The 14,083-nt window shown below is 46.4% G+C and overlaps 1 protein-coding gene across 3 annotated transcripts in view; it reads left to right on the top strand.

Annotated features, from left to right (window-relative positions):
- Nucleotides 1–3,087: 3,087 nt before the first annotated feature.
- Nucleotides 3,088–14,083, top strand: part of RCL1 (RNA terminal phosphate cyclase like 1) — a 57,230-nt gene continuing 46,234 nt past the window's right edge. For 2 of the 3 annotated variants that reach the window (XM_049643684.1, XM_049643773.1), the window contains exon 1: nt 3,088–3,371. In XM_049643684.1, coding sequence (XP_049499641.1) covers nt 3,236–3,371 — 136 coding nt within the window. In that variant the 5' untranslated portion in view covers nt 3,088–3,235. Of the gene's footprint in view, nt 3,372–5,798; nt 5,898–14,083 lie in introns of those variants that run through there. The other variant, XM_049644084.1, reaches the window with a different exon arrangement.

Genomic DNA, 14,083 nt, shown 5'->3' with positions numbered 1-14,083 from the left:
GAGAGCCTTACTCTCAGTAAACTTTCAATAATGACTTGTCGTACCAGTCAGGGTTCAAAAAAAAAAAAAAAAAAGCAGAACCACTCACTGGAGATTTGCTATAGGGATTTGATCTAATGCAATCGTGGAGGCTGATTTCAGTCTGTGAGGCTGTTGCCTTTGTGCCTGTTGATAGGACCCAAAGTCAGTAGGACATGCTGGAACGTGCATCACTCTCTCACTGCCTGCAAGCGTCCAACCTCAACGATGTGAGGGACCAGTAGAAGATGGTGTCCTTCATCGTGGAGGTAAATGCATAATTGGCCCAGCAGCTGGAGTTGCTAAAGCAGGATCTGGTGGAAACTGGAGGAGCTAGGGGCCCAGTCCAATAAGGAAGGTCAGCCTCGGGTAAGTATGTGAGCTGCAAGAGAGCCTGCTACCCTGCAGTGACCTTTCAAACATGAACAACGTGGCCGTGCCTTTGCTCTTGTCTTCCAAATCTTTCAAATCTCTTGGGGTTGGCTAACCTAGAATTATGGGAAATCAGAGACATGTAGTTTTAGTTATCTGTTACTGTGTAACAAACTACCCCCAAACCCATAGCTTAAAACAGGAGCAATCGTTTTAGTTCAGGAATATGCAGCTTGGGCAGGGCTTGGTGAGGACAGCTTATCTGTGCTCCGAATGGTGTCAGCCATAGTGGCTCCATAAACTGGCTGGAGGCTGGCTGGGGACTGGACTCCTCCGAATGCCGTCCACTGGAATAGTCAGAACTCTGTGTGGTGTCTCTGGCATGGCAGCCTTATGGTAGCTAGACTTTTTACTGGAGATTCAGGGTTCCAAAGATATATGACTCAAGAGAGAGGGAGAGGGAGCTACAGAGGGAGACAAACAGGAAGATGGGATTTCTATTCTGGTTGTCATTTATTAGCGATGCCACTTTAAGCAGGTCATTTATTCTCTCTCAACCTCAGTTCTCAAATTTTAGAGATCAGGATTCACTCTGCCCAGAAGACGACTCTGAGACAATAATTTGGGTGGAAGTAGTTTATTTGGGAGTTAATCCCAGGAAGTATCAGAAGGCAGCTGAGAAGTATTCAGGGAAGAGAGGAAGCTAGTCACCAGGTAAGTCACCACAGTGGGCAGCTGGAGCTTAAAACCTCTGTGGAACCCTAGGGAAACACTGTAAAATATATACCACAGAGCTATTTTGTCCAAGGGTTCAGGATCTGGGATATTTATACATCAATGCCCATCGGTCATTGGTTGAGGACTCGGGATTAATTCCTCAGCACTTTTTTTTTCCTTTAAGTTTATTTATTTATTTATTTATTTAGAGAGCACAAGTGAGAGATAGCAGAAAGACACAGGGAGAGAGAGAATCCTAAGCAGTCTCCATGCTCTGTCAGTGCAGAACCTAACTGGGGCTCCATCTCATGAAATGTGAAATTATGACCTGAGCTGAAATCGAGAGCCAGACGCTTAACCGACTGAGCCACCAGGTGCCCCAATTTCTCAGCACCTTTGGTCTACTGAGTTCCATGCAGGTGGGAAAAACCCTTAGACAAAGAGATACAGGTGCTGTGGGAGGAAAATGAGCAAATTTGCATTGCTGAAGGGATATGAACAAGGCATCAACGGGGTTTGCTACAGAGTATAGTAGCTGTGTTTTAAGGTTGCTGAGGAATTAAAATGAGATGGTATTAAAAAAAAAAAAATCCACTCCTGGTGTGATGGCGCCTGTATTTGCTTTGGCACAGACCATTGCAGGATTCAAAGAACGCCCTCAGAGGTCCAGGAGCTTTCAATACTCACATCGGAAGACACTGCCAATTTCCTGAAAGGCAGTCTCAAGAAATGGCAATAATATAAATGCATTACCCACCTCCCTTAATAGACTTCTGCTCTGCTTGTTAAATTCTGTCTTTACCTCTAATAACCTGTCCCTCTGTGGGAGTTCAGACCTCTCCAGTGGTTCCTCATAACCCAGTCTCATCTACACAAGACTTGCTACCTTGGTTAATCTTACCCAAGCTCCACCCCTTGCAGATCACTGCCATCTTCCTCCCTCCCCCTGCCTAGCCCCTAAATGTTCTGGAACTCATGATCTGGTGATATTGTCCAAGAACAGTTGCAAACCCGTGTTATTATGGTATTGGATTCTTCAGTTCGTGGTCATTTGATAGATATCTGCGCCTCTCTTAAGGTTTTTGAGCCGAGGAGTGACACAATCCAATCTTTGGGAAGATTCTGGTGTGCAGGATTAAAAAGATAGGAAAGAGGGGAAAGCAGAGTCCGTGTGTGTATGTGTGAAGTTATTACAACTACCCATTTTGAGGCATGCGGGGTGGGAGGAACAGACTTGGCGAGAAGCGCTGTGAATGTAAAGGGACCGATGTGAAAGGGGCAAAGAAATCTTGGTGTCTCATAATAAAACAAGCAATGGCCTGGTGTCGCAAGACTCCGGTCCCAAAGCATGCGGCCACTGTCACCTGTGCAATGTTCCTCGAATCTTTCCTCAAGCGTAAGGAGGGAATGGGACTACCCCGCCTGGTGACAGCGGGGAGCGTGGGGACAGCGCCGGCAGCGTGCTCAGCGCGGAGTCTGCAACTGGATGAGCGCGCCAATCCCGTTTTCTTCTCTATAAAGAAAAAGGCGGGGAGATAATACCTTACACATTTAGGGTTTGCAGTCAGTACTGAGGCTAAGTACCAGGCATGTGGTAGGCACCCAACCCCAGCCCGTCGCCTCCCCCGGCCGCCACGCCGGGAGAGACCCCAGGGAGACCTGCGGGGCAAGCGAGCTACCGCACCGGGCTCCCGGGCCACCTCCCGCACGCGCTCCCTCCCGCCAGGCGCTGTTGCCGGGGCTCGGGCACCGCCCCACTCCAGCGCGGGCCAATGGCAGCGCGGCCCGGGCACCGCCCAGCTCCAGCGCTGGCCAATGGAAGCGCGGCATGGGCACCGCCCTGATCTCGCGCGGACCAATAGCCGCGAGATCCAGCGCGGGAGCCGCCCCCGGTCGGGTGGGGAGGCGGGGTGTCGGTCACCGACTCCGCCCCTCTCCCCTCTGACCCGGTGTCTCGTCTCTCCGTCTTCCTGTTCCAAACCACGTGGACGCGCCGGGGGCTGCGGGGCTACGAGAGAGAGCCCGGGTCACCACCGCCGCTGTCGCCGCCGCCGCCGGGGTCGCGACCCTCGCTCCCGTCCGAAGTCGCTGCGCCCCAGCCGCCGGCACCTTTGCCGAGGGCGCGCACATGGCGACCCAGTCGCACTCCCTCAGCTACGCGGGCTGCAACTTCTTGCGCCAACGACTGGTCCTGTCCACCCTGAGTGGGCGCCCCGTCAAAATCCGAAGGATTCGAGCCAGAGACGACAACCCGGGCCTCCGAGGTACCTCGGGGCGGGCAGCGCGCAGGATGGGCGTGGGGGCTGCGGGCGTGCGGCGCGGATGCCCCGGGGGGCGGCGCGCGGGGAGCCTGCGCGTCCCGCGGGCGCGGCGGGGAGGGCTAGTGGCGCGTCGCCCCCGCACCCGGGCGCGCCGTGGCTGGGGTGGGGGAGGCGGGGTCGGGCCCGAGGGGCGTGCTCCGCGGCGCGCTGCGCTGGCGGCTCCGGGGCGCTGGTAGTAAACAGCTACACGTTTTCCAGCACTACGTGTTGCAACAAATCCCGGGCATCGCCCCCTCGCCCGCCTTCGGTCCCTCTTGCTCTCGCCCTCGCCGAGAACCTCTCAAAGGATAAAGGCAGTTTGCTGGACCGAACTGTGATTGGGCAGTTATAAGATGGAGAGAGATTTGGAGAGAAAAGTACCTACCACTGGTTGGTTCCGCGTCCTGTCCCAAAACACGTCTCAGAAACAGCTGCCCCCATGGACATCGGCTGTCCCTGTCGCCATGATTTCTCGGCTGCCCTCACACCTCTCTGTGGATGTGGATTAAAGACATTTTAAAAATTCTTTGTTTTTAGCCGTATCTGTGATGTGCGCAGGACGGAAGCTTTGGGATACATTTTTTAACAGTCATGGGCCTAATTGCCTTGCCTTTAGTAAGAGATTTGGTGACAAGCGCTAAACTACAGGTTTCCGAGCCCCCCTTTTGCCCTACAACGGTGGATTGATTACAAAACAGGCCCTATTTAAACCCAGATCAAGTTAAGTGGTGCCGATTTTCAACTGGTCCCCTGGACACATGCATTTTAAAGCTTCTGTCTGGTTATCCCAAACTGAGAGAGTCCCCCAAAGTGGGGGGAGGAGGGGGAGAAAGGAAAAACCTATCTGCACCTTGAAGGAGAGGGTTTGTGGTTGGTCCTGGAAGCTTTGTGGGTCGTGTCGAAGTGTGTAATTTTGCACCAACTTCTGTACTATGTGGCCAGCCCATTTCATCATCTGTCTGATGCCTATTCTGGAGGGTTACATTTCTGCTTCTCTTGAATGGTGATTGGTTGCGCATAAAGGGAAAATGCCATGTCATTGATGGAGACAGAGGGTTAGCAAAGAAAGAACCAGAAGACCCTTCATACCTGGTGACCATGAGAAAGGTTTGTGTTGCTACATGATTGTCTTCTGTCTACTTCTCAGAAACCCTGAGGAAGTTTAAGGAGCGGCCCCAAGCATGGTTTATGCTGGGTATTCTCAGCATTTCTTGCCCGTATTTTGTGTCTGTTTGGGCAAAGCAATTGCTCGATTGCTTTCCTCTGGCATTCTCGGCCAGCTCTCCCCTTTACCTCCAGGTTACTCTAGAGAACTTGCCATTGGCTGGATATGGTACGACCAGCTTCTCCTTCTGTGAACACCGGGCGTAGTTTTTGTTTGTTTGTGTGTTTTGTTTTAATAGGAATAGAAGCACTGTGTCCTGGAAACCTGGGATTTCTGTGGAAAATATAGTACCTGTAAGATACAATTTAGTGTTTGTCTTTTGACAGGTGGCCTCCAAACTAATATTTAATGTTCCAAAGGATTCTTCCCTCCCCCCTGCCCCGGTCCTCTGTTTGTGAACTTCTCTTCGCTGCCATGCGCACGAACTCTCATTTCTTCCAACAGGGCCGGGCCACTTTGCACTTTTCCTGGAAGGACGCCAGACTGCACAACCTGGGGGAGGTAGTGCTTGTTGGCAGGTGTGCTGGTATTTTATGGGGAGCACTACGTAGAGCCTTATTTTTCTTATCTGATTAATATACCAAGGGGGAAAAAAAAAAGAGGCTCCTGATTTAGAGTTCTTTGTGCTGGTTCCAAGTCCTGAGAAATCTTGTAGATGTTTGCTTAATTTCTTCAAGAGGGAACTGAGATAAATGTATATATATGCATTCATGGTTACACACCCCTGTGTATGTATCATATGCATATCCACACACATACGTGCCTGTTTATGGAGGTCAATACAAGTGGCCCCTGATACAAGATACATGGTCATAGTCGAGAAAGTCCTTGGTAGTTTGATTGAAGGTGTAGCCAGGGGGCTGTGTTGCCAATCATCTGTCCCTTTCTGACTCAGGTTCTGAGAATCGGCAACAACTCGGCCTATCCAATAAAATCTTCGCCCTAAGTAGAAAACTTGCGTCTCTTGAAGGTGCTTGCTTAATCATCCCTTCTGGAGGGTGGGGGGTGTGGGGCCTGCGTCAGGGGCAGTGGTTCAGAAAAGGTTACGGAGCCCCGGTATATGCGAGGCTTCGAGGAGGCTTCGTGGGAGTGTAAACATGGGAAGCTGCTTGCTCCATCCTCCAGGAGCTTTCGAAGTAGGAAGTGCTTGAGAGAGTGGCTTGAGTAACGTGAACTAGGAAGGGCTGAGCGTTGTGAAGGGACTCAGAGGAGGTAGGGCAGAGGCTTCCCTGGGGCTTATGGAAGGAACGCTTTCTGTATCTGCTGCCGGCCTGGACAGATAGGGTGGTGGCTGCCAGAATCACTGTCGGTGAAGGGAACAGCTTGTAAGTCAAAGGGTTCTTTGTTTATTACGTTGAGGTAAAATGCTTAATGTGTTGCGGTTGTAGTAGCTGGGTGGTTAAGAGCTGGGTCTGAGTCAGACCTTGGTTTGGGTCCTGGTTCTGCTTTTGCTCTTAGCTCTTGGACTTTGGGCGAGTTCTTTAACATTTCCGAGCCTCGGTTTTTTCATCGGTAAAGCGAGGCCAGCGTTACCAACCTCGTAGGGTTATTGTAAAGATTAAGTGAAATAACACTCGAAGTGCCCCGAACAGTGCCTGGCACGTCGGCAGAATAAACGTTAGTTAGCTGGTTTTGCTACGTAACTTCTGCCTGCGAGGATAGTTCTGCTGTCTGGTGTCCGAAATCCGTTCCTGCTTCTATATGGGAACTTTTCACAACTTTCAACTTTGTCTTCTTTTAAAGAGAATTATGCCTTGATTTTATCTTCTCTTTTCCGTCTAAAGGGTTCCTTTTGGGTGATGGCTCCCAAGTATTTGTATGTATTACGTATAATGTAGTGGTTTTCCACGAGGGCAGTTTTGCTTCCCAGGGGGGCGTTTGGCAGTTTTTGGAGATATTTTTGGTGGTCACGACTGGGAGGCTGCTTCTGGCATCTAGTGGGTGGAGCCCAGGGATACCATAAACATCCTGCAATGCATCAGACAACTTCCTCACATGAGGAATACTTCTGCCCAAAATGTCAACAGTGTGGATGTTGAAACACACCCTGGCATACAAGACTTAATCATTAAGCCTTTTCCTTTTTTTTTCTTTTCTCCGTGTCTCCAGTGGTTGGGAATAGCAGCATGTCAACCAAGAAAGCTGCTCGGGGATTCAGAAGGGGCTGAGACACAGGGTCACACTCTGTGACTTCAGGCGAACAAGCTGATCTCTTAAATAAAAGTGCCTCCTTCCAACGCACAGGGATTGTACATAATGAGAAGAATTGGAACCACAAGGAAAGATGCTCCTGGACTTGTTTTTATTAATTGTACAACCATATGTGTAATTTTTGCTTCACTCTTGAGAAACTTGAACAGTTGTGTTTCGTTCTACTCTTCCTATTAGGAGAAAATCTTTTTTTTTTTTTTTTTTTTTGGCTGCTGTTTTCCTGCAGGTAGAAAGCCAAGGCATAGTTAGCAGGTAAACTAGCTGGTGAGGTTGACCGCCGGGCTGGAGGGAGACTGCAGCCAGCTCCCGCCCTCCGGGCTTGTTCTCCCTTTGAACTGCATGATGGACTTGGCTGTTCCTTGTCATGTTATAAAGCAGCCGTCCACACTGCCTCTGTCTCTGGATTTCCTGAGGGCTGTGTCATGCAGGGTTAGGTTGAGTTCACGGTGGGTAAGGTGAGGTCCAAATGGAAAGAATTCCGCGAGAATGATGGCCGTTTTAAGTGGGAATAACAGAAGGATAGACTTGGGCAGGAGGAGCCCTGCGTTAGCAGTTAGGACGCAGGCCTGCTCCGGCCCTGGTCCCTGAGCTCCGGTCCCCGTCCCTGAGCCAGTCACCTGACTGAGCCTGGGTTCCCCTGTGATATTGGAGAGAGGAGTTACGTGGACCCATGGAAGTGCTGCGTGTGGCACAAGCAGATGAGATTCTGAAAAGGGAGGGGTGAATGGAGTTTTAATGAAAAGAATTCCTTCAAATGTGTTGCTGAAACATGCTACATAGAGGTCCTTTGAAAGGAAAACATCTTTTGGTAAATTGGTGGGTTGTTTTGGGGATAAGTCTGGCTGTTCATAAATTGCATCTTCTGGAAGGAGAATTGTAAGGGAAACTTGTTTTTCTCCTCTGAATACTTCTAACCAGATGTGTGGGTTTTTTCCCCTACAAAGCAGTTCTCCTGTTCTCAACTAGCAACAACTGGGTGTACTACAAGTTTAACTCAATTCTGACACTGTCTGCATGGAGATAACTTCAGATCCCACAGGGTAAGGGCTCGGTCCCACCAGACTGCTGCCACTTGAGGTGCCAATCACAAGTCCCAATCGCACGTTCAGGCCACTTGTACTTACGACCAACTGGCTGTATAAATCGGGGGTTCCCACACTCCCTTCTTGGACTGATAATTTGCTACTGATAATTTGCTCACAAAGCTCAGGGAAACACTAATTTACCAGTTTATTATAAAGGATTTTATGAAGGATACGGCTGCACACACACAGATGAGGTACATAGGGCCAGGCCCCGAAGGGTCCCGAGGCAAGGGCTTCTGTCCCTCTGGAAGCAGAGTATGCCACCCTTCAGCATGTGTGTTCATTCACCAGCCTGGAAGTTCTCTCCTTGTTCTAGAGTTTTACAGGATTTAATCTCCAGGCAGCCTCCCCTTCGCTCAGGGTCAGTTGGTGGGGCCGAAGTTTCCAAGCCTCTAACCACTTTTTTTCTGGTGACCAGTCCTATTCTGAGGCTGTATATGGGCCTCATCCTGAGTCACCTCATCAGCATAAATTCAAGTGTCCTCCAAAGGGGCTCCTTATGAATAAATTTTAAAAGACACTCCTATTATTTTGGAACTTCCAAGGGTCTTAGGAGCTCTGTGCCAGGAATTGGGGACAAAGACCAAATACATTTATTTATTTTCTTTTGAGTGTTTATTTATTTTGAGAGAGCATGCATGTGAGCAGGGGAGGAACGGAGAGAGAGGTGGAGACAGAATCCCAGGCAAGCTCCATGCTGTCAGCACAGAGCCCAGTGAGGAGGGTCTCAGTCCCACAACCTGAGATCATGACCTCAGCTGAAATCGAGAGTCGGGTGCTTAACTGACTGAGCCACCCAGGCCCTCCACCCATTACTTAGTATACCACAAGGAGCACCTGTATTTTATTTTAGTAACGATAGTAGATTGAATAGTGTCTTGTTGATCGGGAACCTGCCCTTTTGTGCCTCTGTTGACTGTTACAGTTTGCTGCCACCTGACAATTATTGGGAGCCCCAAATGAGATACTCATCTTTTAAAGACAAATGCTAAGAATCCTAATGGTCTTCTTTCACATCTGCTGTTGCTTGGAAGCTGTAAAATGCTGTTCCAGATAGAATTGCGTACCATCTTTTTTTTTTTAAACTAAGTTTTTAGTTATTTTTTGTTTTTTAAAAATGTTTATTTTGAGTGTGTGTGTGTGTGTGTGTGTGTATGCATGTGCTTGGGGCAGGGGCAGAGAGAGAGAGAAGGAGAGAGAGAATCCCAAGCAGGCTGGGCAGCTGTCAGCTCAGAGCCCTACATGGGGGCTTGATCCCACAAACCATGAGATCATGACCTGAGCTGAAATTAAGAGTTGAGTGCTTAACTGTCTGAGTCATCCAGGCACCCTGAAAGCTAAACTTTTGATTTTGAGATTGTTGTGGATTCATATGCAGTTGTAATACATAATACCAAGAGATCTTGTCTATACTTTAGCCAGTTTCCCCCATATGTAACATCTGGAAAAACTATAGTAAAGTATCATTTCCAGGAAATTGACATTGGTAAGAGTAAAGACACTGAACATTACCACAAGGATTCCTCAAGTTGCCCTTTTTCAGTAGCCACACTCATTTTTCCTCCTTGCCCCACCAACTTCTTAACCCTTAGCAATCGATAATCTGATCTCCATTCCTATAATTTTGTCATTCAGAGAATGTTATATAAGTGAAATCATAGTAAGTAACCTTATGCAATTGACTTTTCACTCAGCATGATTCTCTGGAGATTTAAGTTTTTTTTAAATCAAGTTTGTTCCTTTTTATTGCTGAACAGTCTTCCATGGTATGAAAGTACCACAGTTTTTCTTAACCATCCACCTGTTGAAAGACGTGTGGATTGTTACCAGTTTGGGGGCCATTCTGAGTAAGGCTGCTATAAACATTTGTGTACAGGGTTTTATGTGAACATAAGTCTTTGCCTGGGATAAATGCCTGGGAGTGTAGTTGCTGGGTTGTGTGGTAGTTTGCATACTTAAACTGCCACACTGTTTTCCATTGTGGGTTTACCATTTTATATTCCCATCAGCAATGTGGGGGTGATATAGGTTCTGTACACCCTTGCCAGTATTCTGCATTGTCACTCTTTATTTTTTATTATTTTTCTTTTTAAATTATTTATTTTTCTTTTATTATTAAAACCCTGAAAGGTTTTAAAATGTGTTACTTCTTCTAAAATCAGCATCTTGATAATTTGGCTAAACCTGTGCAGCTGGTGGCACTGAGGCCCCCTCCTGCCTCTGGCCCTGCAGACCAGCTGCAGAATCTGCTGGGCTCTTTCTGGATGACCTCCAAAGGTCATTGGCTGAGAGGCAGCAGTTTCAAGGTCATTGTCCTACCCCTTTCCCCATCAGAGGTCACATGTTGGAAAAGTCCCATCTTGACCACACTTTCTTGTAGAACTTGATGTTCTTGGATTTGGAGGACGGGCTGCCGTTTCCTGGGTGGTGGCCACGGGTGGGTGATGCTGTTGATGTGGAGGCCACCGATGGCATTCAGAAGGAAGAGGAACACCAGTGAGTGTAACCCGGTTTCAGAGGAGGATCACAAAACCCAGGAGCACCCCCCCCCCCACCCCAGAAAAGGAGGAAAGAGACAATGAAGGGGACAGAGCCCACAGTCCTCGCACACCTGGGATGCCATCGGGAGCTGCAGGGTGGCCGGTCCGGGCACAGGCAGTGCAGAAGCGCCATAGTCCAGAGAGGCGGCCATCAGCCACAGCCAGTGGCCGTCACGGGAGGAGCCGGAGGAGGTACTCCACCAAGGACTGGGATGGGGGTGGGGGGGGGGGGGACGCCATGCCGCCTCTGGGCCTCGTGGTTCCCCAGGCTCGTCCTCGAAGCCTCCTGCCAGTGGGCTCCCCGTTTCTATTTTGGCCATCTTCATGGGTGTCTTCATGGGTGGGGTGATAGGTGTAGTACTTGCTGTGCTCACTGCCTCCTTGGACGTCATTTCCTAGTAGGATTGTTTTGACCCTTAAGTTTTGAGAATTCTCTTTATGTGTTCTGGCCCTTTGTCAGATATGTGGACAGCTGATATTTTATCCCACTTTAGAGCCTGTCTTTTCATTCTCTCTCTCTCTTTTAAGTAGGCTCTATACCCAGTGTGGGGCTTGAACTCATGACCCTGACATCAGGAGGTGCTCGCTCCACCGACTTAAGGCACCCCCAGTCTTGTCATTCTCTTAGTGGTATTTTGCAGAGCAAGATTTTACTTTTAATGTAATAGAATTTGTCAAATTTGTCTTTTATGGCTTGTGCTTTTGTTTTGAAGCTAAGATCTCGTTGCCTAGCTCTAGATCCCAGAGATTTTTCATGTTCTGTTTTCTAAAGGTTTTATAGTTTTACATTTGATTTTTGTACTAGGTTTAAAACTTAGATTGAAGTTCCTTTTTTTTGGTTTTATGGGTGTCCAGTTACTCCAACACCGTTTGTTGAAAGGGCTATCTTTCTTCCATTGAATCACTTTTGTACCTTTGTAAAAAAATCAGTTGGGGACATTTGTGTGGTTCTGTTTCTGGGGCCTTAATCCGGTTCCACTGATTTATAGGTCTGTTCCTTGGCCAGTAGCATGTACTCTTGATTACTGTACCTATCATCGTGTAGGCTGATCCCTCCAGCTTTACTCTTACTTTTTGTGATTTTATAAGGTATTCTGGTTCTTTTACCTTTCCATATAAATTTTAGAATGGTCTTGTCTTATCTAAACACAAATCTTGTTAGGATTTTGACAGGGACCTTGTGTGGTTTTCAGTATATGAGTCCTATACACATTTTGTTAGATTTACACCTAAATATTTTACTTTTTTGAGCAGTTGTCAATGGTATGGTATTTTTAGTGTTGGTCTCCATCTATTCAATGCTAGTATATAGAAATACAGTTCATTTTTCAGAAGATGTGTATCTTTTATCCTGTAACCTTGCTAAATTGTTAGTTCTGGGAGTCTTTTTGTAGAGTCTTTGGGATTTTTTTTTTTTTAAGTTTATTTATTTTGAGAGGGAGAGAGTGTGTGTGTGTGTGTGTGTGTGTGTGTGTGTGTGCAAGCTGGGGAGGGGCAGAGAGAGAAGGAGAGAGTATCCCAGGCAGGCTCCATGCCGTCAGCACAGAGCCCCTCTGCTCAGTCTTACAAACCATGAGATCATGACCTGAGCTGAAATCAAAAGTCAGACCTTTGACTGACAGAGCCACCCAGGCACCCCTTTCGGATTTTCTGTGTAAACAACCATGCCATCTGCAAATGGGAATAGTTTTATCTTTCTGAACTTTATGGCTTTATTTCCTTTTCCTTACTGCACTCGCTGAAACTTCTAGCACCATATTAAGTATGCAGTGAGAGCAAACTGCCTTGCCTTGTTCACTGTCTTAGGGGGAAAGCCTCCAGCGTTTGGCTGCTAAGTGTAGTGTTAGCTGTGTGGGGTTTTTTTTTTGTTTGTTTTGTTTTGTTTTGAAGATGCTTTCCATGAAATTGAGACAGTTCCCTTCTATTCGTATTGTTCTAAGGGTTTATCGTTATTATGAATGAGTGTTGTATTTTGTCAAATGCGTTTTCTACGCCAATTGACGTGATTGTATGATTTTTCCTCCCAATGTGTTTGTAAAGAAAAGGACTACAACTGAAGAATTTATATATAAATGGGAAACTTGGAAGGTCATAAAGCAGTATAAAGCAGAGAGTCAAATTTCCTACTGTTAATTTTATTTCTTTTACAGGTTTTTGTATAAACACCTGAAAGTATGGGACAAAAAAAGTAATCTTCAGTGTTTGTTATTATAAATAAAACAGCAATAAAATTTTTTGTATCTCCTAGCATACTTCTATTTCTGCAGGATAGAGTTCTAGATGTGGAATTGCTAGGCCAAAGACAATGCTTTCTTAAAATGTGGGGTCAAATCAAAGTATGTGAAATCCTCTTGCCTAATTGGTAAGCTAACTTTTCCCTTAATTGTGATTTCTTCCTGGTATTGACACCTTCTGCATTTTTTTTTTTTTTTTGGAGATGTATTTAACGGTATTTCTAGCATAGCAGATTAGAGAGATGATTGGATTTCTTTGCGTTTTTCATATTTTTTAAAGGTACTCTTTCTTTGAACTTGGTTTTTATTTTTTAAAAATGAGCTTTTACCAAAGTGTACTACACATTAATAAAAGTGCAAAGATCATAGATATATAGCTTGGTGAATTACTACAAAGGGGATATGCTCCCATAGCCATTATCCACGCCAAGAAATAAAACAGCAGCCCTGAGACCCCTCTCATGCTTGTTTTGTCACATCATTTTCTCCACCTGCAGTGTAAGTAATAAACTGCCTTTTTGAAGCATAAATTAAATTTCTGAAATGTTAACAGTAATTTATGTAAGTGGTCTTATAGAGTCTGTATTTTTTTTAATTTTTTTTTTTTAATGTTTATTCATTTTTGAGAGACAGAGAGAGACAGAGCATGAGTGGGGAAGGGGCAGAGAGACAGAGAGGGAGACCCAGAATCCGAAACAGGCTCCAGGCTCTGAGCTGTCAGCACAGAGCCTGACGCGGGGCTCGAACTCACGAACCGTGAGATCGTGATCTGAGCCGAAGTCGGATGCTCAACCGACTGAGCCACCCAGGCACCCCGAGTCTGTATTTTTTGTGTATGTCTGGTTTCTTTGTTCTGTATCGTGTTTGTAAGATTCATCTTTGTTGTAGCAGCAGTTGATTTTCATTGCTATAGCATGCTATCACATTTTATTAATATGGCACAATTTTTGGCTTCTGTGGTAAAGTATCGCAAATAACTAGTTCCAGTCTGTGATTTGTCTTTTCACACTTAGTGGGTTTTTTTGATGAGCAATAAGTACGATTAATGTCACCCAGTCTATAAATCTTTCTCTGCCCTGTAAAGAAATCTTAGTCTACCCCAAGGCCAATGAAGATGTTCTCCTTGAACTTCTAAAGAGGCCTCTGTTTTTATCTGTAAAAGTCTGTTACAATAAATAAATTCATTCTTCATACTTTTTAAAACAGAATTAGATATTGAATTTTAACAGATGCCTTTTTAGTAGTAGTTAAGCTAGTTACCTGATTTCCCCCCCCCGCCTCCGTTTTTGTATTTAATCTTGTATTTAATAATGTCTTTTTTTTTTTAAGTTTATTTATTTATTTTGAGAGAGAGAGCACGAGTGGGGGAAGGGCCTAGAGAGAAGGAGAGAGACAGAGAGAGAGAGAGAGAGAGAGAGAGAGAGAGAGAGAGAGAGAGAGA

The sequence above is a fragment of the Panthera uncia genome, chromosome D4 (assembly GCF_023721935.1).
Source record: "Panthera uncia isolate 11264 chromosome D4, Puncia_PCG_1.0, whole genome shotgun sequence".
NCBI lineage: Eukaryota > Metazoa > Chordata > Mammalia > Carnivora > Felidae > Panthera > Panthera uncia.
This window is presented reverse-complemented; position numbering and strand designations above follow the sequence as displayed.